Genomic DNA, 19899 nt, shown 5'->3' with positions numbered 1-19899 from the left:
TTGGCCTCGGGGTGGAAGCTGGGTGAATGCCGAATTCTGCTACTATGGCTGGTGATGGGGTTGGAGCCCGGGTTAAGGTCTTCCTTTGAGTTACACCCCAGCCCTGGTATCGGCCTTCTGCCTATGGTGTATCAGATGGGTCTCTCCAGCAATGTTCTGGAAGTGCACATTAATGGACCTTTTATTTAACTGAAGAACATTCATTCTCTTGTCCCCAGGAAGAGCCTTTTGTGATGGTGGCTGAGAACATCCTTGGGCAGCCCAAGCGCTACAAAGGCTTCTCCATAGATGTCCTGGATGCACTGGCCAAGGCTCTGGGCTTCAAATACGAGATTTACCAGGCCCCCGATGGCAGGTACGGGCACCAGCTCCATAACACCTCCTGGAACGGGATGATCGGGGAGCTCATCAGCAAGGTAGGTCCCGAGAGCAGGCCAGTGGGGAGGGCACCTACTCGTTTGCTAGGGGAATGCCGAAATCGGGCCTGCTGAGCAGCTGGGCCCTTGGGAGCCAGCTAACAGACCCCGGCTACCTCTCTCCAGTCTTGTGACCCTCCCTTCCCTCCTCTCCGCTGCTCTTCTTATATCCATCCTGCCTTTTAATCTCCTCAGCCCCTTGCCTCCTCTCATTCCTTTGGAGTCTGTGCACTGTAATGCTGCCTTCCGGAAACACACCCCACCCGCACGGGAATAAGAGTATAGTGCCCCCGCCCCCGGCCCTGGGAACACTTACTTTCTTATTCATCAGACTTTACAGGCGTGCACTTGTGTGTGTAAATGTGTGCATGAATGGGTGTCTGCGTGTGCATACATTGCTCTCTCTCCATGTGTGGCCTTCTCTAGCTTTTCATTCCTTTTCCAGTCATCCCTTCTGCTCCCTCCTGTAAGATGTGCCCTTGCAGAAAGCCATGGCGGGACGCCAAGTCACATATCCCCATCTTGCTCCTGTGGTCTCTGTGATCACTTACCATGGAGGGACAGACTCCCCCTTCCCTCTCCAGTGCTGCTGCAGCCACCGCCTCCTGGACAGTGTCTGGCATTGCTGCAGGCAACCTGACTCCTGGGACTGTCACCCCCTCGGCTCTGGGAACTTTGCTGCTCCAGCCCAGGGATGTCTCCCCTGCACCGTGTCAGTGCTGCACAGCCACCCATTCGGTCCTGTCTTGGGATGACTTGTCCTTCTGTTTTTGATGCTTTATTCCAGAAATGCAGTATCTCTGCTTTCTAAGCCTGTGAGGGCAGATGTGAGGTCTGTAATTCCTCCAAGTTTTCTTACTATGTTTGCAAAACGACTCTATTGTGATAGAATTTAGGTATGATAAAATATGACGTTTAATACACCTACCGATTTGTGCATAGCCATGTAGTCTTAGTTAGAGCTCCTCTGTTACCCTTGGCGAGCTCTCCTAGTTGATTACAGTTAATGCCACCCCCACCCCTCCCAGCCCTTGCTCTCTCTGCAGAGTTGCACTTGTGAACATTTTACACCAGCAAAGGCGTATTATGCACAGGCACTTGTGTCTGGTTCTGACATTAGCATAAGCTTTGGAGCTGCAGCTTCCCCTATGTTCCTGTGCTCTTCGGATGCCGAAGCCTTTCCTCCTTCAGGGTCGCCCATCGCTGACCCCGCAGACCCACCCCTGCCCTTCGTCTCTTGTGATTTCGTGTCTTCTTGATTTCCTGTTTCCCCTAACTCCTGAATCAGTTCTATCGCTTACGCTCTTGACTCAGACACCAGCTTTCTGTGTCCAGTAAGAGAAGAATTTCACAAATCTGCAAAGATTAATGCAGTGGTGTGTGGGGCCACTGGGCTTCAGTGCAGCTCAAGTCCCTGAAAGTGTCCCCTGTCAGGCCCTTGTCTATGCCCCAGAAAGAGTGTCAGTAGTTTACCTTTCCCCTCCAGCTCCCAAATAATCTTCCCTCCTTCTCAGTTAAGAAAATAACTTTTACTCAAATGTTAGGGAAAGAAATTGAGATTTTTAGGCATGAAGTTCTACTTTAAAGACACATCAGTGGGCACCGGCGCCCCATCAGAGGTGTCCCTCTCGTCCACCACAGAGCTCTTCTCCCTGCTCTGTGAGTTGATTTCCCATGCCTTGTCTGAGCCTTGCTTCCTAAATTAGCTCCCCTCCATCCTCCGTTGTCAGCTTACGTTCCTCTGCTCACTCTTTTTCTCAGTCCTTAAATAGGTCTAGACTCTCCTGACCCTGATGGAGATCCCGAGATCTTAGGTGTCTCGGAGAAGAGGCAAAATCTGGATAGGCTCCAACACAGTCTCCGCCAGCGTTTGCTTCTCTAGGCTGCTGTTGGGTTTCTGTTCAGGACCTCGGTGAATCTGCTCCTCTAGCCCTCACGTGAAGTCTTACAAAAGTCGTCCATCTGTATTTCCTCCATTTGGAGCCTGTAGGTTAGGCCAGAGGTCATCATAGGCCATTCTCGAATGTGTCTGATTCTGCCGATCCCTCCGACCTGGAGACCCAAGAGCCCAGAGCAGGATGAGTGGCAGACTCCCCGCCACTTGCTCACGTAGGCACAGGATGCATCACCTCCACACAGCAGAGCAGCTTCATCCTCAGGCTAATTCCATCTTAATGCAGACTTAGTCTCTTTTTAAAATGAAATCTGCTTTGGCGTGCCAAAGCCCTGGAAGGTAATTTTTAGGTCACAGTATGACGCGTCCAAAGGGAGCCTTCCTAGGGTGGCTTGACTGTAAGAAAAGTTGGCTCCAGCATGTTCAGGCTCAGATGGCAGGTGGTGGGAGACAGAAATAAGTAGGTGACCCCTCTCTGCTTGGAGGACTTTACCCTCTGGCACAGTCTGCATACAGAACCATGGGGATGGGTGTGTTACTGAGATCCAGCAGGGTTGCACAGCTCACCCCACCACTCGGGAAGTATTTTAGAGAAGAGAGGATCAGGGTGGGATAACGGGTTTTGGGAAGGCTTGTTGGGGACAGGAAGTCGGCCCATAATCTGGCTGCATGGGGAGGATTCAGATCAGCGTAGGAGAGAGACGGGTCCTCGTGGTGGGAGAGACCCCACGGCAAGAGAGATCGCGAGTGGGAATCAGTGGGAAGCAGTGAGAAATAAAAGATGGACCACAGCTGAGGAAAATGAAGAAGTTTCCTGTGCAGACATTTCCAGGCCTTTGAAGGTCTGGGGGGACACGTTGCAGGGGGAAGGAGGTAGGGGCCATGGCGGTTGCTTGCCTCTGAACAGAGCTACTAGGGGGCCTGAGGGCAGACCTTACGGGAGGCACCCCAGGCGGTGCCCCCTGATGCGCTGCTTTGCCTTCCAGAGAGCAGACGTGGCCATCTCGGCCATCACCATCACCCCCGAGAGGGAGAGCGTCGTGGACTTCAGCAAGCGCTACATGGACTACTCGGTGGGGATTCTCATCAGAAAGCCGGAGGAGAAGATCAGCATCTTCTCCCTCTTCGCCCCCTTTGACTTCGCGGTCTGGGCCTGCATCGCGGCTGCCATCCCCGTGGTGGGCGTGCTCATATTCGTGTTGAACCGAATACAGGCTATGAGGGCTCAGAGCGCCGCCCAGCCTCGGCCGTCCGCCTCTGCCACCCTGCACAGTGCCATCTGGATCGTGTACGGAGCCTTCGTCCAGCAAGGTACCTCCTGCTTTCCTGAGCTCTGATCGGCCCAGGAGACTGGGAGAACTTGTTCGGTTTCTAGTCTTCAGATGCATCTCCCCAAAGTCACTTCCGGTGCAATTCTAGTTTGTCTCTAGTTCAGTGCTAATACTGCGATGCACCCAGTTCCTCTAAGTGATATCAGACGGGAATTAAATGAAGCAACCACAAGGAACCCATTGAGCAGTTCTGATTCTCCACTTTAGAGAAAATTAACTTTGGAATTATGCTAGCACCTTTCTCCCCTCCCTCGCTAGGCTGATTGCTGTGCACTGAGGTCATCACCTGACACTCTGGAGCTTTGCTTAAAGGTGGAGGCTTAATGGGAAGGGAAAGAGCTCAGTGGTGTTGTAGTCACTGTGAGCCAGCCCTGCAGCCGTCCTGGAGATGCCAAACCACCCACCTCTAAGAGGTCTGGGTGGCTCTCGTATCTGGTGGGGAGTTTCAGGATTGTGTGACTCTGACTGGAAAGAACTAATCGCAGGGTTCTTCAGCGTGGAGCTTGGCCTTGTTTGCGCCATGGCAAAGGCTTTCCACGATTATGTGAGGGAAACGGGCAGGGAGGAGCTTTCTTTAGCTACCCCCTGAGGGACCAAAGAGAAATAATTGGCCTCAAAGAGGCAGCTTCTTGCTGAAAGTTACATGCAATGATTTCTAAAAGTGCAGGGGAAATCATCTGGTGAGAGCTGAATATTAATAAAGTGATAGGCTGTATCTCATTTCTCTGGTTGAAAAGAAAACCGGGAACCCACCAGGTAAGGAGTCATTCTGTATTCACAGAATTCCTGTCTTCTCTATGTGAGTCTGAAATTGCAGAAGGACCTTACGTCAACTGCCAGCTATAGAAGTTCTTACCTTTGGAATCTCCTATGACGTTCTGATGGGCAGCACTTTCTTCTTGGTGCTCTGATACAACTTCCCATCCCTCGAGACCAAGCTTAACATATCTGTCCGTCCCTTTCCAAGACTGGTGGCTTTAGGATCTTTTCTTAAAGGAGACATCCTGCTGGCAGTCACTCATGGGTGCCCAGAGCATGCATAGTGGCAGCTGTGTGCCTGGCTGTGGGGTGTGCGTCTCCCTGGGGTGGGGTGGCCGGTGCGCTGGCCCACGCCCTGCGCCTGTCTCCTCAGGTGGCGACAGCTCTGTGAACTCCATGGCCCTGCGCATCGTGATGGGCAGCTGGTGGCTCTTCACCCTCATCGTGTGCTCCTCCTACACCGCCAATCTTGCTGCCTTCCTCACAGTGTCCCGGATGGACAACCCCATCAGGTGAGCCCCTCTGCGTCTCCATCCGGGACCTCGAGCTTGAAAAGGCTTTACAGAGAAGGTAACACTGTGGGCGAGGGCCGGACATGACAGGACAGATTGGATTCCGGGCTGCAACGGGATGTGCGGCATATGTAGTGCCAGCAAGGAACTCCATTCTGTTGTATTTTATCTCATGCACAATGACATAAATGTATAAGTGCATGAGATAATATTAATCTGAGCTTTTAAATACGTCTTACAAAACTAATACATCAAAACATTACACTCAGAAAATTGAATTTCCTCAGACATTTAAACACTGATTTGCAAACTCATTTAATCAAAAGTTTTATCAACATTTAGTTAAGATTAATTGAAACACAAGCCTAATGTATTTTTCAAATATTCAGACATCTTAAAATTATCTTTTAAAAATAAGCCAATTATCATAAGCAGAAAAATTATTTTCACTTACGTCTATAAAATTGGAGCATTATTGTAAGGATTAAGGTTTTGTCTTCATTGAAATGCCTTATTTTATGAGAAGAGTCCCAAATATAGGGACATTTCCAGGAGACTTGAGGTGGATGTGTGTTGGGTGTGTCCTTGCTAAGCCGAGTCAGCGTGAGTCTGTTCCACACTTGCTTGGGTGCAGCCCTGGCTTCCGTGGGGCTCTCAGCCGAGCCTGGAGGGCTTCTCAGAGTTGCTGCGTGTGTATCACCTACTGTCACTGTGCTGGTCCTTTTGATCCACAGCTCTGTCAAGTCATCCTTACTTAATCACCTTCTCTGGCTCCCACCTGCTTACTGAAGAGTTCAGATTCCTCACCTTGGATCTAAGGTTCAATGTGTGATTATTTGGTGGCTTCATCAAACTGACGTTTTAATTGAGATGATTATGGTTTCACAACACGTTGTCCAAAGTAAGGCAGAGCGGTCCACCGGGATCCTTCACTTAGTTATCCCCAGTGCAACACTTTGCAAAATGATGTGTTTTATTACGAGAAGGCCATTGACATGGGTGCCATTAACTGTTTCATTTAGGGGTCCCCCTCGTACTCGGGCTCCTGTGTACAGGGGTGTGGTGTGTGTGTGTTCCATTCTGCGTAGATTTCTGGGTCTATCCCTGCAGTAGACACGCAGCAGCTCCTTCGCCAGGTCCCCTTCTGCTGTCCTTTCACAGACACACCCTCCTCCTCCACAGTCCCTCCTCTCCCATCTGGCCCCTAATCCCTGGCAACCACTAATTTCCCTCTGTTTCTAAAATTGTATCATTTCAAACATGTTGTATGAGTAAAACAAGCAATACCGTTTGGCTGTGGGTTTTTGGAAACTCAGTGTGACTCCTCGGAAGGTCACCGGGCCAGGGTGTGTCCACTGCTCATCTCCTTTATTGATGAGTGATATCCTAGGTCCCGCAGCGAGTTTAACCATTCACCCCTGGAGGACAGTGGGTTCTTCCAGTTCTTGGCAGTTTTGAATGAAGCTTTTGTTGTTACCCAGTTTTGAGCCAAATCCTGCCCCTTTAGCTCTCTAGAGCATAGCCGATAACCACATTCGAGGTGGCCGGAGCAGAGGGAGGACTTCACAGCAGCCAGTGAGGAACGGAAAGGCGGGGAGTCCAGTCCTCAGATTTGCACCCCCAGCAGAGTATAGAAACGAGGTTCCATGCACTTGGGAGACTAGAAGGGGCCTCGGGATAACTAGAGGGAGGGACACCCCTGACTTTCCCAAGAAATTGCCACCTGGTCCCCACTCACTTTCCTCTATCAATCATTTGTGTGGTCAGTTTCACGGGTCATCACGGAGACACTGAACTGAGAGGCTGGTCTGGAATTTACAGTGAAAATACCTGACAGTGTGGCTGGAGGTCCAGCTGAGGCCAGGGTGGTTTCTCAGCTGGTTCAGGCCAGCTCAGTTAGCTGGAGTCTAAGATCCAAGTTTCCAACCCGGTGGTCCTAAGACCTGGTGGCCTCCTGTCTTTCATGGAAGCACATCATTGGTGTAGTCAGACACCTCTCCGTAGGTGCTGATCGTACAGTCTGACCAGGCCTCAGGGAGGGGGACAAAGAGAAACAGAAGGGGAGCAAACCACAGGGCAAAGCACTCACTGCAGCAGGGCCGGGCTGACGGCAGCCTGTCCTGTGCACCTTGCGTGTGTGTGGTTGCAGATGTTTGTTCTCCCCCAGGATTTTGAAGCTTCTTTCTATTAGTATCGCTAAAGTTTTGTCAATTGTTTATCTTTTCAAAAAACCAGCTTTGAGTCTTGATTTTTTAAATTATCTTTCTAGTCTCCCTCTCACTTATTTTCTATTTTTATTTATTTTTTATCCGTACCGGGGATCCAACTCACGACCGTGTGCTTGCAAGGCAGGCGCTTATGCTGCTGAGCTAAATCCCCAGCCCCTCTCTCTCATTTATTTCTGTCCTAATTTTTATTTCCTTTCTGCTAACTTTGGATTCTTTGTTCTTCCCACACTCCTGGCTCCTCACATCATAAAGTTAGCTTTTCTATTGGAGATCTTCCATTGTTTTTAATGTAGTTTTTTAATGAATATTAATTTCTTTCTTAGAAGAGCTGTTGCTGTATGTCATAAATTTGGTGAGGTTTCATTTGTCTTAAAATATTTTCTAGATGTTTCTTTTGACTTCTTGTTTAGCTGTTTAGGGATGTGGTGTTTAATCTCCATATTTTTCAAATTTCCTAAATCTGTTGTTACTGCTTTCTGGTTTGACAGCATTGTTGTTCCCAAAGATACTTGGTGTGATTTCAACCTTGTTAAATTTGTTACACTTGTTTTGTGGTCTAACAAGTTATTGGTGCTGGAGAATGTTCCATGGGGGCTTGAAAAGAATGTGGACTTTGGTGCTGTTGGATGGAATGTTCTGTATTTGTCTGTTATTCTAGTATTTTTCTACGGCTTTTTAATTTTCTGAGGGATGATCTTTCTGTTGTTCAAAGTGGGCTGATGAAGTCCTTTCCTCTTGGTATGTTGCTATTTACCCCTTCAATTATGTTGCTCAGGTGTGAAAATATTTGACACACAGTTATATCTGCTTAATAAATCGACCCAGTTATCATTGTGTAGTGACTTTCCTTGTATCTTGTGACAGTTTTTGACACAGAGTCTATTTTACCTGGTAAAAATATAGCCAATTTGTTCTCTACTGTTCACATGGTATGCCCTTTTCCACTAATTTTTATTCACTGAATGTGCTTTTGAATCTGCAGTGAATGTGTACATAAGGTAGTTGGAGTATGCTTTGTAAAATTCTGCTAAACTTTTTAATTTTAAATAGAAAGTTTAATCCATTGTCATTTAGTGTAATTAGTAAGCAAGTTCTTCTGTTTTCCTATTTTATTTCCCCACGTGTTCCTTCTTTTGTTCCTCATTTCTCTGTTACTCCTTTTGTGTTAAGAGAGGTGTTTCTTATTTACCATTTTAATTCTCTTGTTGACTCATGGTTCCTGATGCATGTTATATTTTTTGCATATTTGTATATATGTGAATGCCATATTCTTAGTCATTACCCTGTGCATCATAATTAGCACCTTACTTTATAGCAATTCACTTTAGATTAGTACTGTTTTTAGTAATATGTATGGACTATGCTCCTGTGTACATTGTGACACCCTCTCTTTCCTCTGTTGAAACTGTTGGGTGAGAGTCTGTTGTTATCTTTTTATTTTGCCTTTGTATATGTTGCGTTTGACATTTTCCCTGTGCTCACCTTGAGGTCTGGGTATCAGATTCCTTTCCACTTTCTCCTACTGGATCTGACCATCAGATTACCTTACAGTTGACTACACAGTTTAAAAATCAGGCTTTGGCATCGGTTGTAGTTAGGTGTTGTACACAGAGAACAATTAGAATCAGGACATGGAGTTTATATATTATTTTTATAATGGTCACTGGGGGTTAACACAAGAAATGGAGGACATCTGTCCACAACAGCAAAGACATTTAGAATAACTTAGTCAGGGGCCTAAATCCCACAGCAATGTCCCACCTGAGTCCAGATAAAAACCCAGAGCTCAGGACAGTGCCTCCCACGAGTCCAGCTGGAGGTCCAGAGCCCAAAAGAAGGACTCACACCAGTCTCTTTTACGGATCCGCTCCGGGAAGGCCCAAAGGTCAGCGGTGAAAGCCAGAGTCCATGCCAGCGGGGTGAAGGAGCTGTGTTGGTGGGATGAGGGTTCTACACTGGAGCCAGGAAGTCACACTCACAACAAAGACCAGGGTTGTCCTGACAGGCACCATAGTCATCCTCAGTGACACGGAGGCCCCGAGCTCCTCCTATGACAAGCACAGTCGGGTACGTGCCAGGAAGCAGCGTGACGAGTTCATCCTGGAGACCAAGCAGCACATGTCTTCCCCTCTGGAGCCAGGAAGCAATGCTCGATGTGAGGACCAGAGCTTCTCCAGGAGAACCAGCAGCTCAAACAGCAACTCATAGAGAGCCCACAATGCCTCAGTGCAACAGCACTTTAATGCCTTTATGCCTTAACAAGCTCCTTCTCCTTCTCCACGTCTGTATTTATGCAGGCAACTTTCCTCAGGTGGAGCATCTTCGCTCAGCGCCATGCGGATGTAATCCAGCTGGCGTTAAGTTGACCACCAGTTCTTAATCCATAACAGTGTCCAAATTAGGGCTCCATCAATTGAGAATTAGCCCCTCGTGTCTTATTTTTCTCACTGAGGTCTGGTAGCTGCGTGCCCGACAGAGGGCTAGGGAAGGACCGTGAGGGGTGGGTGTGTCGGGAGCACCGTGCAGCACGAGGTGCTGGGCACACCCAAGGGGGGCCTGCTGAGGTGCTCTCCAGGGCACTTTGCAGCTTACTCTTCATTTCAGTGCTCTGTCCTCTTCGATTCTCATTTCTGTCCCATCTTCTGTTTATTATTTTACCTTCATTCCTTTTGAGGAATGGTTAACACACCAGAAATGGGCTTTTCTCTTTGTTCTGTCATAGTTTGCTTTATGCACTTTTGTGACCTGTAACTTCATGAGGAGTTTGTCCTTTATCAATATAAATTTTCACTTTCCAATTTAATGTATGCAACTGAAATCCCACTTTATCAAAATGATATAGTTCACTTTGGTTATAAACTTTTATGCAGTTATCTGACAAATTATTTGATACTAAGCATCAGAAATGCTTGATATTAGGCATTTCTGTTATAATCAGTATGCATTTGCCTTTGGATCTAACTTTATTAATTTTGTTTTATTATGGATAATATTAAATACTGATAGTCATTAAAACATACAGGTGTTTGTACTCAATCTTTTTTTTGTTTGTTTGTTTTTAGTACCAGGAATTAAACTCACCACCTCGCACTTGTCAGGCAGGTGCTGTGCCGCTGAGCTAAATCCCCAGCTGTGCGCAACCTTATCAAAAAGGCCAAAATGTGATTGTCATAGAGATATTGTTCTTATTGTTTTCTTAAATGTAGACAATGTCAGTGTCTACATTTCAGGTTGTTTCCACAGTGTTACACGTACGGTTGCATGGTTGTCATTATGGTTCTCCACAGCCTCCTGGGAGTGAAGCCTTTTATCCTTAAGTGATGTGTTTATGCATTTAAAAATACACGAGCAGTACTTCTGCATCTCTTTTTGAATCAAAAGTGAGGGTCACACCATGCTACAATACCTCTTTCCATTCCTTCTTCTTCATAATTTTTGTGGATAGAAGTATAAACCCAGAATAATATGTTTCTTTGTTTTATTTTAAAATTACAGTTCTCTAAAATGTATCTCGGGCATTTACATTGTTTTGTCTTGACATCTATTAGAGATACCATTTGGACTGAACTCCATGTGCTGATGACTTTAATACTTACTGAATGTTTTTTAAAACTGAGACTGAGTCACAGTACATTTCCTTTGGTGAACTTTTGATGAGGTGGAATAGCTTTCTGAGCAAAATACCTGGTGAGAGATCAGTATAATATGTGAGACGGAGCAATATCTTTCTCGATATGCTTCTTCCCGGGAACTAAAACTTAGCAGGGTACAGTGTTCCGTGTCACCATGTTGCTGCTTCACATTCTAGAAATCCCCTCTTCCCTCCTCTGTGCTTCTCTGTCTTCCCCTCCAGGGTCTTCCTCTCTTCTCATCTGCTTTATCTCCGTCTCCTCGTCCCCTTTTTCCATTCCTCTTCTCCTCTGATTTCCACCTCCTCCCTATTTGAATCCTTCTTCCACTGTTCCTTCTCTGTCCTCATTGCTTTCCTGTTTTCATCTTGTTTTTTCTCTTCCTTTACACCTCCTCCTTTTCTTCCTCTTCTCCTATTTCCTTACCCTCCTCCTTGTCTCCTTATTTCCTTTGTGTTCTCCTTCTCCTTTTGCAGCTTCTCTCTTCCTCCTCCACCTCTTCCCTTGCGTATGCTTCCTCACGTGTAATTAACCTTACTAATATCTTCAAATTTAAACACCTGCACCAGTATGTTTTAAAGAGCTAGTGGATGTACTGTCAATTATGCCTGGTATTCTTGAGCTGAGTCCTCACAATATGAAAGAAAGAAGCTTGCACTTTAGCAAGGATTAATATTTTTTCTTCTATTAAATTTTTTCCTATTTTTCTACCCGCTTATCCTTATCTTGTTTCCAGGAACATTAGCTCTTCATACGAGCCCCCCACATCTCTTACCCTCTTTCTGAGAGCTTTCAATTAATCTCCAATTTCTTGTTCATTCTAAGCGATTTCTCAGTTTGTCTTTCATATGTCTGATTAGATTTTCACTAGCCTTCATATGCCTGCCATCAGTGATAATGACTAGGGAAATTTTATTTACATATTTTTAATTCTCCCTTTATCATTTTCCACAGTCTTTTACCTCTTTCTTTCTTTTTTTTTTTTGGAACCACAGTTTAATGAATTTCATCTTTAATTTCTGTTGTACAGTCCTTGCTATAGTAAAGTATACCTTTCACAAAAACTAATAGTTTTTAAGTCTCCAGCATGTTTTCCAACACTGTAGTCTCCTGTGTCATCAATGTGATATCATGTGAATGTATGTATGTGTTATTTCTTTGTATTAAAAACTTTATTTGTGCCTGCATGTTGGCTTTATTGTTTGATATTCTTGACTATGGGACGAAGGTATCTCTTGACCCGCTAGTAACACATTTGTCTGCAGTTAGAATCGTCCCTTCCCGTCTCACTCTTGTTGTGAGTACAGGTGGAGACTAGAATGGAAATTCCCATGGCTAGTACTGTGGCTTATGGGACATTTCCCTCTGGAGTGTTTTGTCCTGATGACAAAGTTTCTATCTGTAGAATTCTTACTGATCCAGCCCCTCCAGCAGTAAGAAAAGCCGCAGTATAGCTTTTCTTAACCTCCTCCCATCATTACGATTTTCTGCTGTTTACTGACAAATTACTGTTTGTCACAGGGAAATGGCAGGGACCTGGAGTTTTGCATACGGTACCCAGCAGAGCTGAAAGGAATCCAGGGGCTTTGCATTGTTGCTATTTTAAGTTTCTTGTCTCTGCAGGTATAAAAATAAACCCAGTGAGATGATGCATTGTTAGAGAAAGATGCATTTGAGTTACCCATTAATTTCCACTCCTCCAGAAAGTGTCTAAGGGCGTAGCATGCTTCCATTGTTCAGGATACAAGACTGGCTGTAGTTTAAAATTGTCTGTTGATTGCATCAGGTGTCTGGAGGGATGAATGATGAATAACTGTCCTCTCTTTATCAATACCTTTCTTATTAATCTATGTGATTTTCAGCTTAGCAATTTGAAGTGAGTATGTGTCTATATTAGAAATTACTATATTCCACTCTGTTCATGCGAATGTTTACAGTTACTGGCCTAGTATTTGGGGCTTATACACCTCTTAAAGGGCACCAAAGATGCTGGTATCAAAAAGGAATGAATCTTCTAAAGAGCAAGGGCATATTGACCAGTGAAGCAGTTTTTACCCCTTATTTGGGCCTATGTTCAAGGAGAGCATAAATCAGTTGATTCAATATGAAAATGTCAAAATGTTGTAATTGTCTTCATCTCCAGGGCAGTTACTAATAAATGTACACTTGTTACCGTGAAAGCAGGGTAATCTGAGAAGAACTGGCCCTGGCAAGTGGTAAGATACTATAGTTCAGTGGTGGCGAAACTTGTAGAGCCTTCAGTGATACAAACAGCCCCTGCGGCACGCGTGCCATGGTTTGCCATCACTGCTGTAGTCTCTCTTTGCCACAGATGCTTGTATGTAGGAAATATTTTAGCTAAAACCTTTAGGTGAGTAGCACCCTGTGTTCAGAAGGGTCACATGTATCTTGGAGGCTCCTGTTGGAAAGGAGGGTCACAATAACAGAACCCAGAGGTAACAAAGTACAGTGTTTAGGAACATAGACATTGTAACTTGACCTCTGAAAGTCGTATCTCCCTTCCCACTTCCAAGCTACTAGGTCCGGTGCAGAGCACATACCTCTCTGTGCTGCTCTTTTCTCATCTGTACTTGGTGATAAGAACACCCCTGATCTCCCTCCGGGCTATGGGGGAAATTAACCAGCACAGATTCAAGCCTGGAGCATCACCTTGTGCATAGAAAGGGCCATATAGATTGATGTTATTGTTGGTTGTTATCGACAAGGTAATCAAAGGAACCACCCTGTGATGTGGGGTCCATGTGAGAAAGCAGATCATAGTGTAGGAGGCAGGCAAGTCCAGTTTGAATTGGGATAGGTGACATTATTCACTTGACCATCCTGATGCTTTGTTTCTGTACTGGGGAAGCAGGGAAGTGGATACTATGGCAATGTAAATTGTTTGCTCACCTGTTTATTGAATTTGGAAACATGAGGCTTATAAATTAAAGTGAGCCAGCGCTTCCTACAGACAATCCTTGTGCCAGAATAGAAGCTGAGCAATCCATAAAGGCAGTTTTGTCATGTACAGTACTCACAAATCCACATCATATTAGGAGGGAAAATAAAAAGACTGAATGTATCAGAAGTCTCGTGTATCCCAGGGTAACTGTCCTGCTATCCATCTTGGTGTAAAGAAATAGGCTTCCTGTCCAGCCATTAGCTGTGAACCTTCAGTTTTAAATGTTATAACATTATTTTCAAAAATTAAATGATAACTGAATATGTAGATGGATTGTCCTTGGTGATGATTGCCTTGACCTAACAGCAAAAGTGTGGTACAAAAGACAAAAAGTGGCCAAGTCGGGCTGCATTAAAATTTTAAACTTCTGTGAAAGACACTGTTAGGGACAGGAGAAGACAAGTCACTGCTTGGGAGGAAAATATTTCAAAAACATCTAATGTAAGTGACTGATATCCAAAATTTATAAAGAACTCTTCAAACTCAACAGTAGGGAAAACAGCCCATTTAAAAACTGGGAAAGAGATCTGAGCAGATGCCTCACCAAATCAAGAAGACACCCGGATGGCAAATACATATTTGAAAAGACGCTCAGTGTTATGTGTCACCGCAGAATTACACATTAAAGCGGCAGCAGGATCCCATGACAGGCCTGTGACAGTGGCCAGGGCTCCAGGCACCATCGTCCCAAACGCTGGTGGGGAGGGGGCTAAGGAGAGGTCCTCCTCCTGCTCAGGGACGCCTGCCAAGGGAGACCCTTCACGATTTCTTCCAAAGCGAAGAAGCTCAGCACCCTAAGCACCTGCCTGCCAAAGGACACATACTCTTAGCGTGGGATTCAGCACTCGCAGACTTTGCTCTTTGTCCGTATTGGTTGAAAACATAACCACACAGAAACATGCACATAGGTCTTTGTAGACTTCACTCCTCATTTTCAAAACTTGGAGGTAAACTGAGATGTTCCTCAATAGGCCAGTGGATAAAAGTCCCATGGTGGATCCAGACCATGGGATGGTGCTCAACACCAAGAAGAAAGGAACTGGCAGCTCACGCAGAGACACACAGGAAACTTAAAGGCACACGGCTAAGACCAAGTCTTAGGAGAAGTAGATATGTACGTGTGTACTGCTCTGTGGAAAGTGAAATTACAGATTGTTTGCACGTGGATCGTTGTTACTTGGGATGCAGGGATCCCACTGTTGAATTAATGCATGGACGAGGACTTTAAGTGAGAATCATAAACAGGCGGGAGTGATCTGCCCTTAGCCCATGCTAGTTTTTTTTGACAGCAGTGTCCTCGGTTTGAATGCCTTTGGTGGTATGTTCACTGTTTCAGCTGCCTCTGCTCTCATCACTGCTCTTAGCTCCTGCTGTCTTCACACTTTGCAAGCCAATCTTGTGCCATCAAGGCATGCAGCTTTGTGACCTCTGACCCGGAAGATGTGGATGGCCCTCCATGAGTTACCACGTACTGTTAAATTCCTGCCATTCAAGAGATGGACAATGACTACCCTCACTGGCCCGATGCGCAATCCAGGTCTTAGCTCAGACCTCCTGACTCAGCCTCTGTGTGTAGCTATATCCCCAGGTGACTGAGTTCACATTCAGGCTTAGATGGCGGTGCTTTTAGTTAGGAAAAACAGTGCCTTCTGGACTTCCAATAGCTCGAAGTATCTTACATGGGTCTTCACAGAGCGGCACATCCCCCTGCCTTTGGGGTGCCACAAACTGGAAAGAAGGTGATACATGCCAATGGTGCTCGTGAAAAAGGTACTGTGGGAATTGCTGTGTACGCCATGATGGACTACCTGGTATGGGACCTGGCCTTCCATCATTAACCACTGGAAAACTGGAAAGATATGCTCTGGAGAGGCTTTTGAAGCATAAAACCACAGATGGACTGAGAGGGAAGGAAACATTTCATGCAAATGGTAACCATAAGAAAGCTGATGGGCTACATCAATATAACCTCACAGAGAAGACCTTTACCACTGAGTCTCATAAAGGAAAGAAATATTGACGCAGTAGGAGGAATAACTTTTACCAGAAAGAGAACAGTTTTAAGTATGTATACACCTAATAAAGGGACATTAAAACTTATGAGATAAAATCTTTCAGACATAAAAGAAGGAATACAGAAATGTTAAACAGTCAAATATTTAACCTCATTCTCTTAGAAATTGTCATAACAAGTAAACAAAAAAGGCTTAGACATTAAGGTTATGGAAAATCAAAACAAAACCGTCAACTAACTTGATGTAGTAGACATCTATAGAACTCTTCTCCGCAAAATTGCAAAGTCCACATTTTTGAATGATATGCAGGATATTAAGAGAGATAATGTGTTGATTGATAAAGTTGTTTCAATAAATTTTAAGTGTAAAATCTTAGACTGTATCGTATCATCACAATTAAGTAAAATTATGTACAAATAATCTAGAAAATCTACAGTATTAAAATATAATTCTAAATATTCCACATGTCAAACAAAAGAGCTGAAAGAACAATGTTAAATATTTCTAAATGATAATGAAAAGACAGTATACAAATATTGTGGAATGAAGCTGAGACAGTGCTTAAAGGTAAGTTGACAGTTTAACATAGCCGCAACATGAGAAACAATAGGTTGTCTTTCTTTCCTTAAAATCAAGTTCTTTATCTTCCTCTGTCATGGTCACTTTTTTGTCCCTGGAACACAGTGTTGGACACTAGCACCCTTGAGGAGGAGATGTTTATTTTGGATCAAGGTTGTAGTGCGTGGACTGCTGGCAGGTTGAAATGGCCTGGAAGACGGGCAGAGCAGAAAGGAGCTGCTCAGGGCATGGAGGCCAGGAAGCAAAGGGTGAAGCCAGGAGCCAGGAGGATGCCCTTCCGGGTCACACCCCTGGGTTTCCGGGTCACGTCCCAGGGGCCACCTCCACTGATCAGGCCCCGCCTTCCCACAGCACAGTCCCTGATGGGCTCCCTGGCAGGGACAGCGCCTGGGGGAGCTGTTGCTGTCTGCAAGCCCCACAGGTCAGAGCAGGAAAAAAGGAAGAACTTTCTCATTTCCATGTTATTTTGAAAAAAGAAATGGAATATGCGTAATAAAAATAATTAGAAAAGCACAAGTTGGCTTTTTGGTAAAGTTAATAAAGTCGATAAACCCAAAACAAGATTAATCAAGAAAAATAAATGAGAGAAAACTGAAATTAACCAGTGGCAGGAATGAAAGTTGAGATTTCCTCTTGTCTTGTACATCAAGACAATAATAAGGCAATATTATAAACAACTTTATTCCAAGAAATTCAACAAACTGAATGAAGTGGATATATTTCTTTCAAAGCAAGATGTTGGGTTTGTAAGCAAACACCTTGCCTTTTATGAAATTCAGGCCCAGATGGCATCGCTACTGAGCTGTTCCCAACATTCAGAGAAATTATATTAATCATAAATTCTTTCACAAAACAGAGGAGACAATCATTGAAAAAACATTTAATGAAATTGGCACCGTCCTGATGCCAAAAGCAGAAAAAGATAGTACAAGAAAATAAAATGACAGGTCAATATCTTTTATGAATTCAGATTCAAAACTTCTCAACAGAATATTAGCAGGCCGAATCTGGTAATAAATACAAATGATAATGCATCAGATGCAGGTGAAATGATGTGCCTGTGATACAAGCTTGTTTTAACATTTGAGAACAAATCAATGCAATTTACTATGGAAAATACAGAAGAATCATATGACCATCTCAGTTGACGCAGGAGAACGTCTGACAAAATCAGTGCCTGTTCAAGATTGAACATAAATAAAAAGAAATAAAAGGAAACTTCTACAACTTGTCAGGGCTTAGCAGAGAGCTGACTGCTACCGAATGCCTAGCGCCGGAATCTCGGGTGCTTTTCTTCTGAGGTCAGGAACGCACTGCAGCAGAGGTTTTTCACCTGAGCAGCAGGTTGAGAAAGAAATAGAAGGGGCGTGTACTTGAGTGAAAAAGTAGCAGTGTTTCGTGGTGACACAAAGGTCTTCGTAGGGCAGCCTGATGAGCTAATAAAATGGAATATCATCAACAAATCCTCACGTTGCAAGAAACAAAATCAGAAACTAAAAGTAACTCAGCAATTGCAATAGCATCAAAATAAACAAGTTTTAGGGAAATATGTTTAGGAACAGGTATGAGCCGTACTCTGAAAACTATAAAATGCTGCTGAGAAAATGAAAGAAACTCGGAATACATGTATACTAGGTACCCAGTATTCATGGATTAGGAGATTCAGTGTTGTTGAGACGGCAAACCTTTATAGCTGAGCAATAGATACAATGCAACGCCCACCAAAACCCTAGCAGACTTTAAAAAAGAATAGAAATGACATGATTTTTAAAATTTATGTGTATATGCAAATTTATATGTAAATGCAACAAGAATTATGAGCAAGTGAAAAATGAGCCCAAGTGATTTCCAGACTCTCTGTCCTGCGGCAGGGGCAGCTGAGGGATCTGTCTCTCTCCAGCTGTGTGCATCTCCTCCTCCAGTGCCCTTTGTTCCCTGGCTTTTTTTTTTTATTTAAAGAGAAAAAAGAAAGGAAAAAAAAAAGCAGTAAAAGGGCACAAGTAATACAGAATGTCAAGAAAAAATATACAGTAAGAAATCACTAGTTAATAGGTTACATATTGTCATCTTAGAAACAGTTGTCCAAATTATAAAATTAAAGCATATAAAGTGGACATTCATATAGTGAGATTGCAGACAGTTCCATTCAATGATCCAACAAAAGCTTAGTAATATGGTTTTCCGTCCTACACACTCAAACATACATGCAGTTATATCCCTTAGACCACCTTCCTTTCCTCTCTTTTTTACAATAACAATTACACTTTTTGGGTTTTATTACTCCCACAGTTCTTACTACTTTTTTTTGAACAGAATAAAACCAAACGTGACTAAACAAAACAGAGTCACTTAAAACAGAAGGATGGGCATAGTACATGATGCAAAAATAGAATACCAGGTGATCAAAAATGGTTACAATTGTGTCTCTTGCTATTTTTAAAATGAGTTGTCTGTATCATCAGGTATAATAGAATTGATCTAAACAGTACAGAACAAGACCAATAAAACCTACACTGGAGACCTTACAGGACTTCAAAAGAAGATAATAGTCAAACCATAATGGGCATCATAGTAAATCTTATTGCCTTCAAAGTGGTTGCCTATGCCCTCAAACTTTATACTATCAAACAAAATAGAATATAGTAAAATCAGACAGAATAAGATGGGGAGAGCAATACTGGGGTTCAAATCAGGTTAATAGGAAAACAAAAAGGTTACTATAATATATCCCGCTATTTTTAAATCTAGTTTTCCCTTAATTGAAAAAAATAAGAAAAAATAGATTAATTTTAAAAAGGGGGTGGAGATTGAGATAAAAGAGGACATTGTAACAGAACAACATAGGTCAGAACCAAACAATTTAAGCATCAATGTGTTTCACCACCAGATAATCTAACATAATAGTAGTCACCATAGTGCCTCTTTCCTTGAATTATTTGAGTATAACTTTGTATACTATAGCATCAAGCATATCAAGACAGTGTTCCCTGGCTTTTGTCTATTCCCGAACGTCCCAGGCTGTCCCTCGGCTGTGGCCTTTGTATCAGCTACGCTGTGTTTTTAAGCACTCTTCCCTTTGCTTTCTACTGAGTCAGCTTTGACTCCTCCTTCAAGTTCTGCCCTTGTGTCCCCTCAGACCCGCCTTCCTGCATGCGTGCAGTTTCTATAAGCCCCGTTTAGTGTTTTCTTTCATAGATACTCCCCACAGAACTTCTATTTCTTAGTGGTTATTACACTATGTAACTGCATATCAACTAACGTAAGTGTCTGTTTAATATGTACTGTACCTCTACATTACAAACGCCATCACTGAGGGACTGAGTTTGCTTCGCTTCTGTGCACAATCCTGTCTAACACAATGTCTGACACAGTGTTCATACCCATACATATGTTAACTAGATAGATTAATTACCAGAGCAGACGTGTGTGTGTGTATAATTTTAAAATCAAGACCTTTGGTGAGATAATTGACAATACAGGCTAATTTTAGGTCTTTAAAAAGTCCTTCCGTGGCATCAGACCTGTCTGAAGTTGAATAAACACTCTGGGGAGGAGCCGAATTGCAGACTTGATG

The 19899-nt window shown here is 43.9% G+C and overlaps 1 protein-coding gene across 5 annotated transcripts in view; it reads left to right on the top strand.

Annotated features, from left to right (window-relative positions):
* The window catches only part of LOC100724914 (glutamate receptor ionotropic, delta-1), a 580436-nt gene that overhangs the window by 468533 nt on the left and 92004 nt on the right, over positions 1-19899 (top strand). For all 5 annotated transcript variants that reach the window (XM_063233725.1, XM_063233729.1, XM_063233727.1 and 2 more), the window contains 3 exons: positions 219-416; positions 3297-3621; positions 4774-4912. In XM_063233725.1, coding sequence (XP_063089795.1) covers positions 219-416; positions 3297-3621; positions 4774-4912 — 662 coding nt within the window. The remainder of the gene's footprint in view (positions 1-218; positions 417-3296; positions 3622-4773; positions 4913-19899) is intronic.

Source organism: Cavia porcellus, unplaced genomic scaffold, assembly GCF_034190915.1.
Source record: "Cavia porcellus strain 051 isolate PalLab524CR breed Dunkin Hartley unplaced genomic scaffold, mCavPor4.1 scaffold_23, whole genome shotgun sequence".
Classification (NCBI taxonomy): Eukaryota; Metazoa; Chordata; class Mammalia; order Rodentia; family Caviidae; genus Cavia; species Cavia porcellus.
The sequence above is the reverse complement of the archived record's forward strand: the minus strand, read 5'-3'. Positions and strand labels throughout refer to the sequence as shown.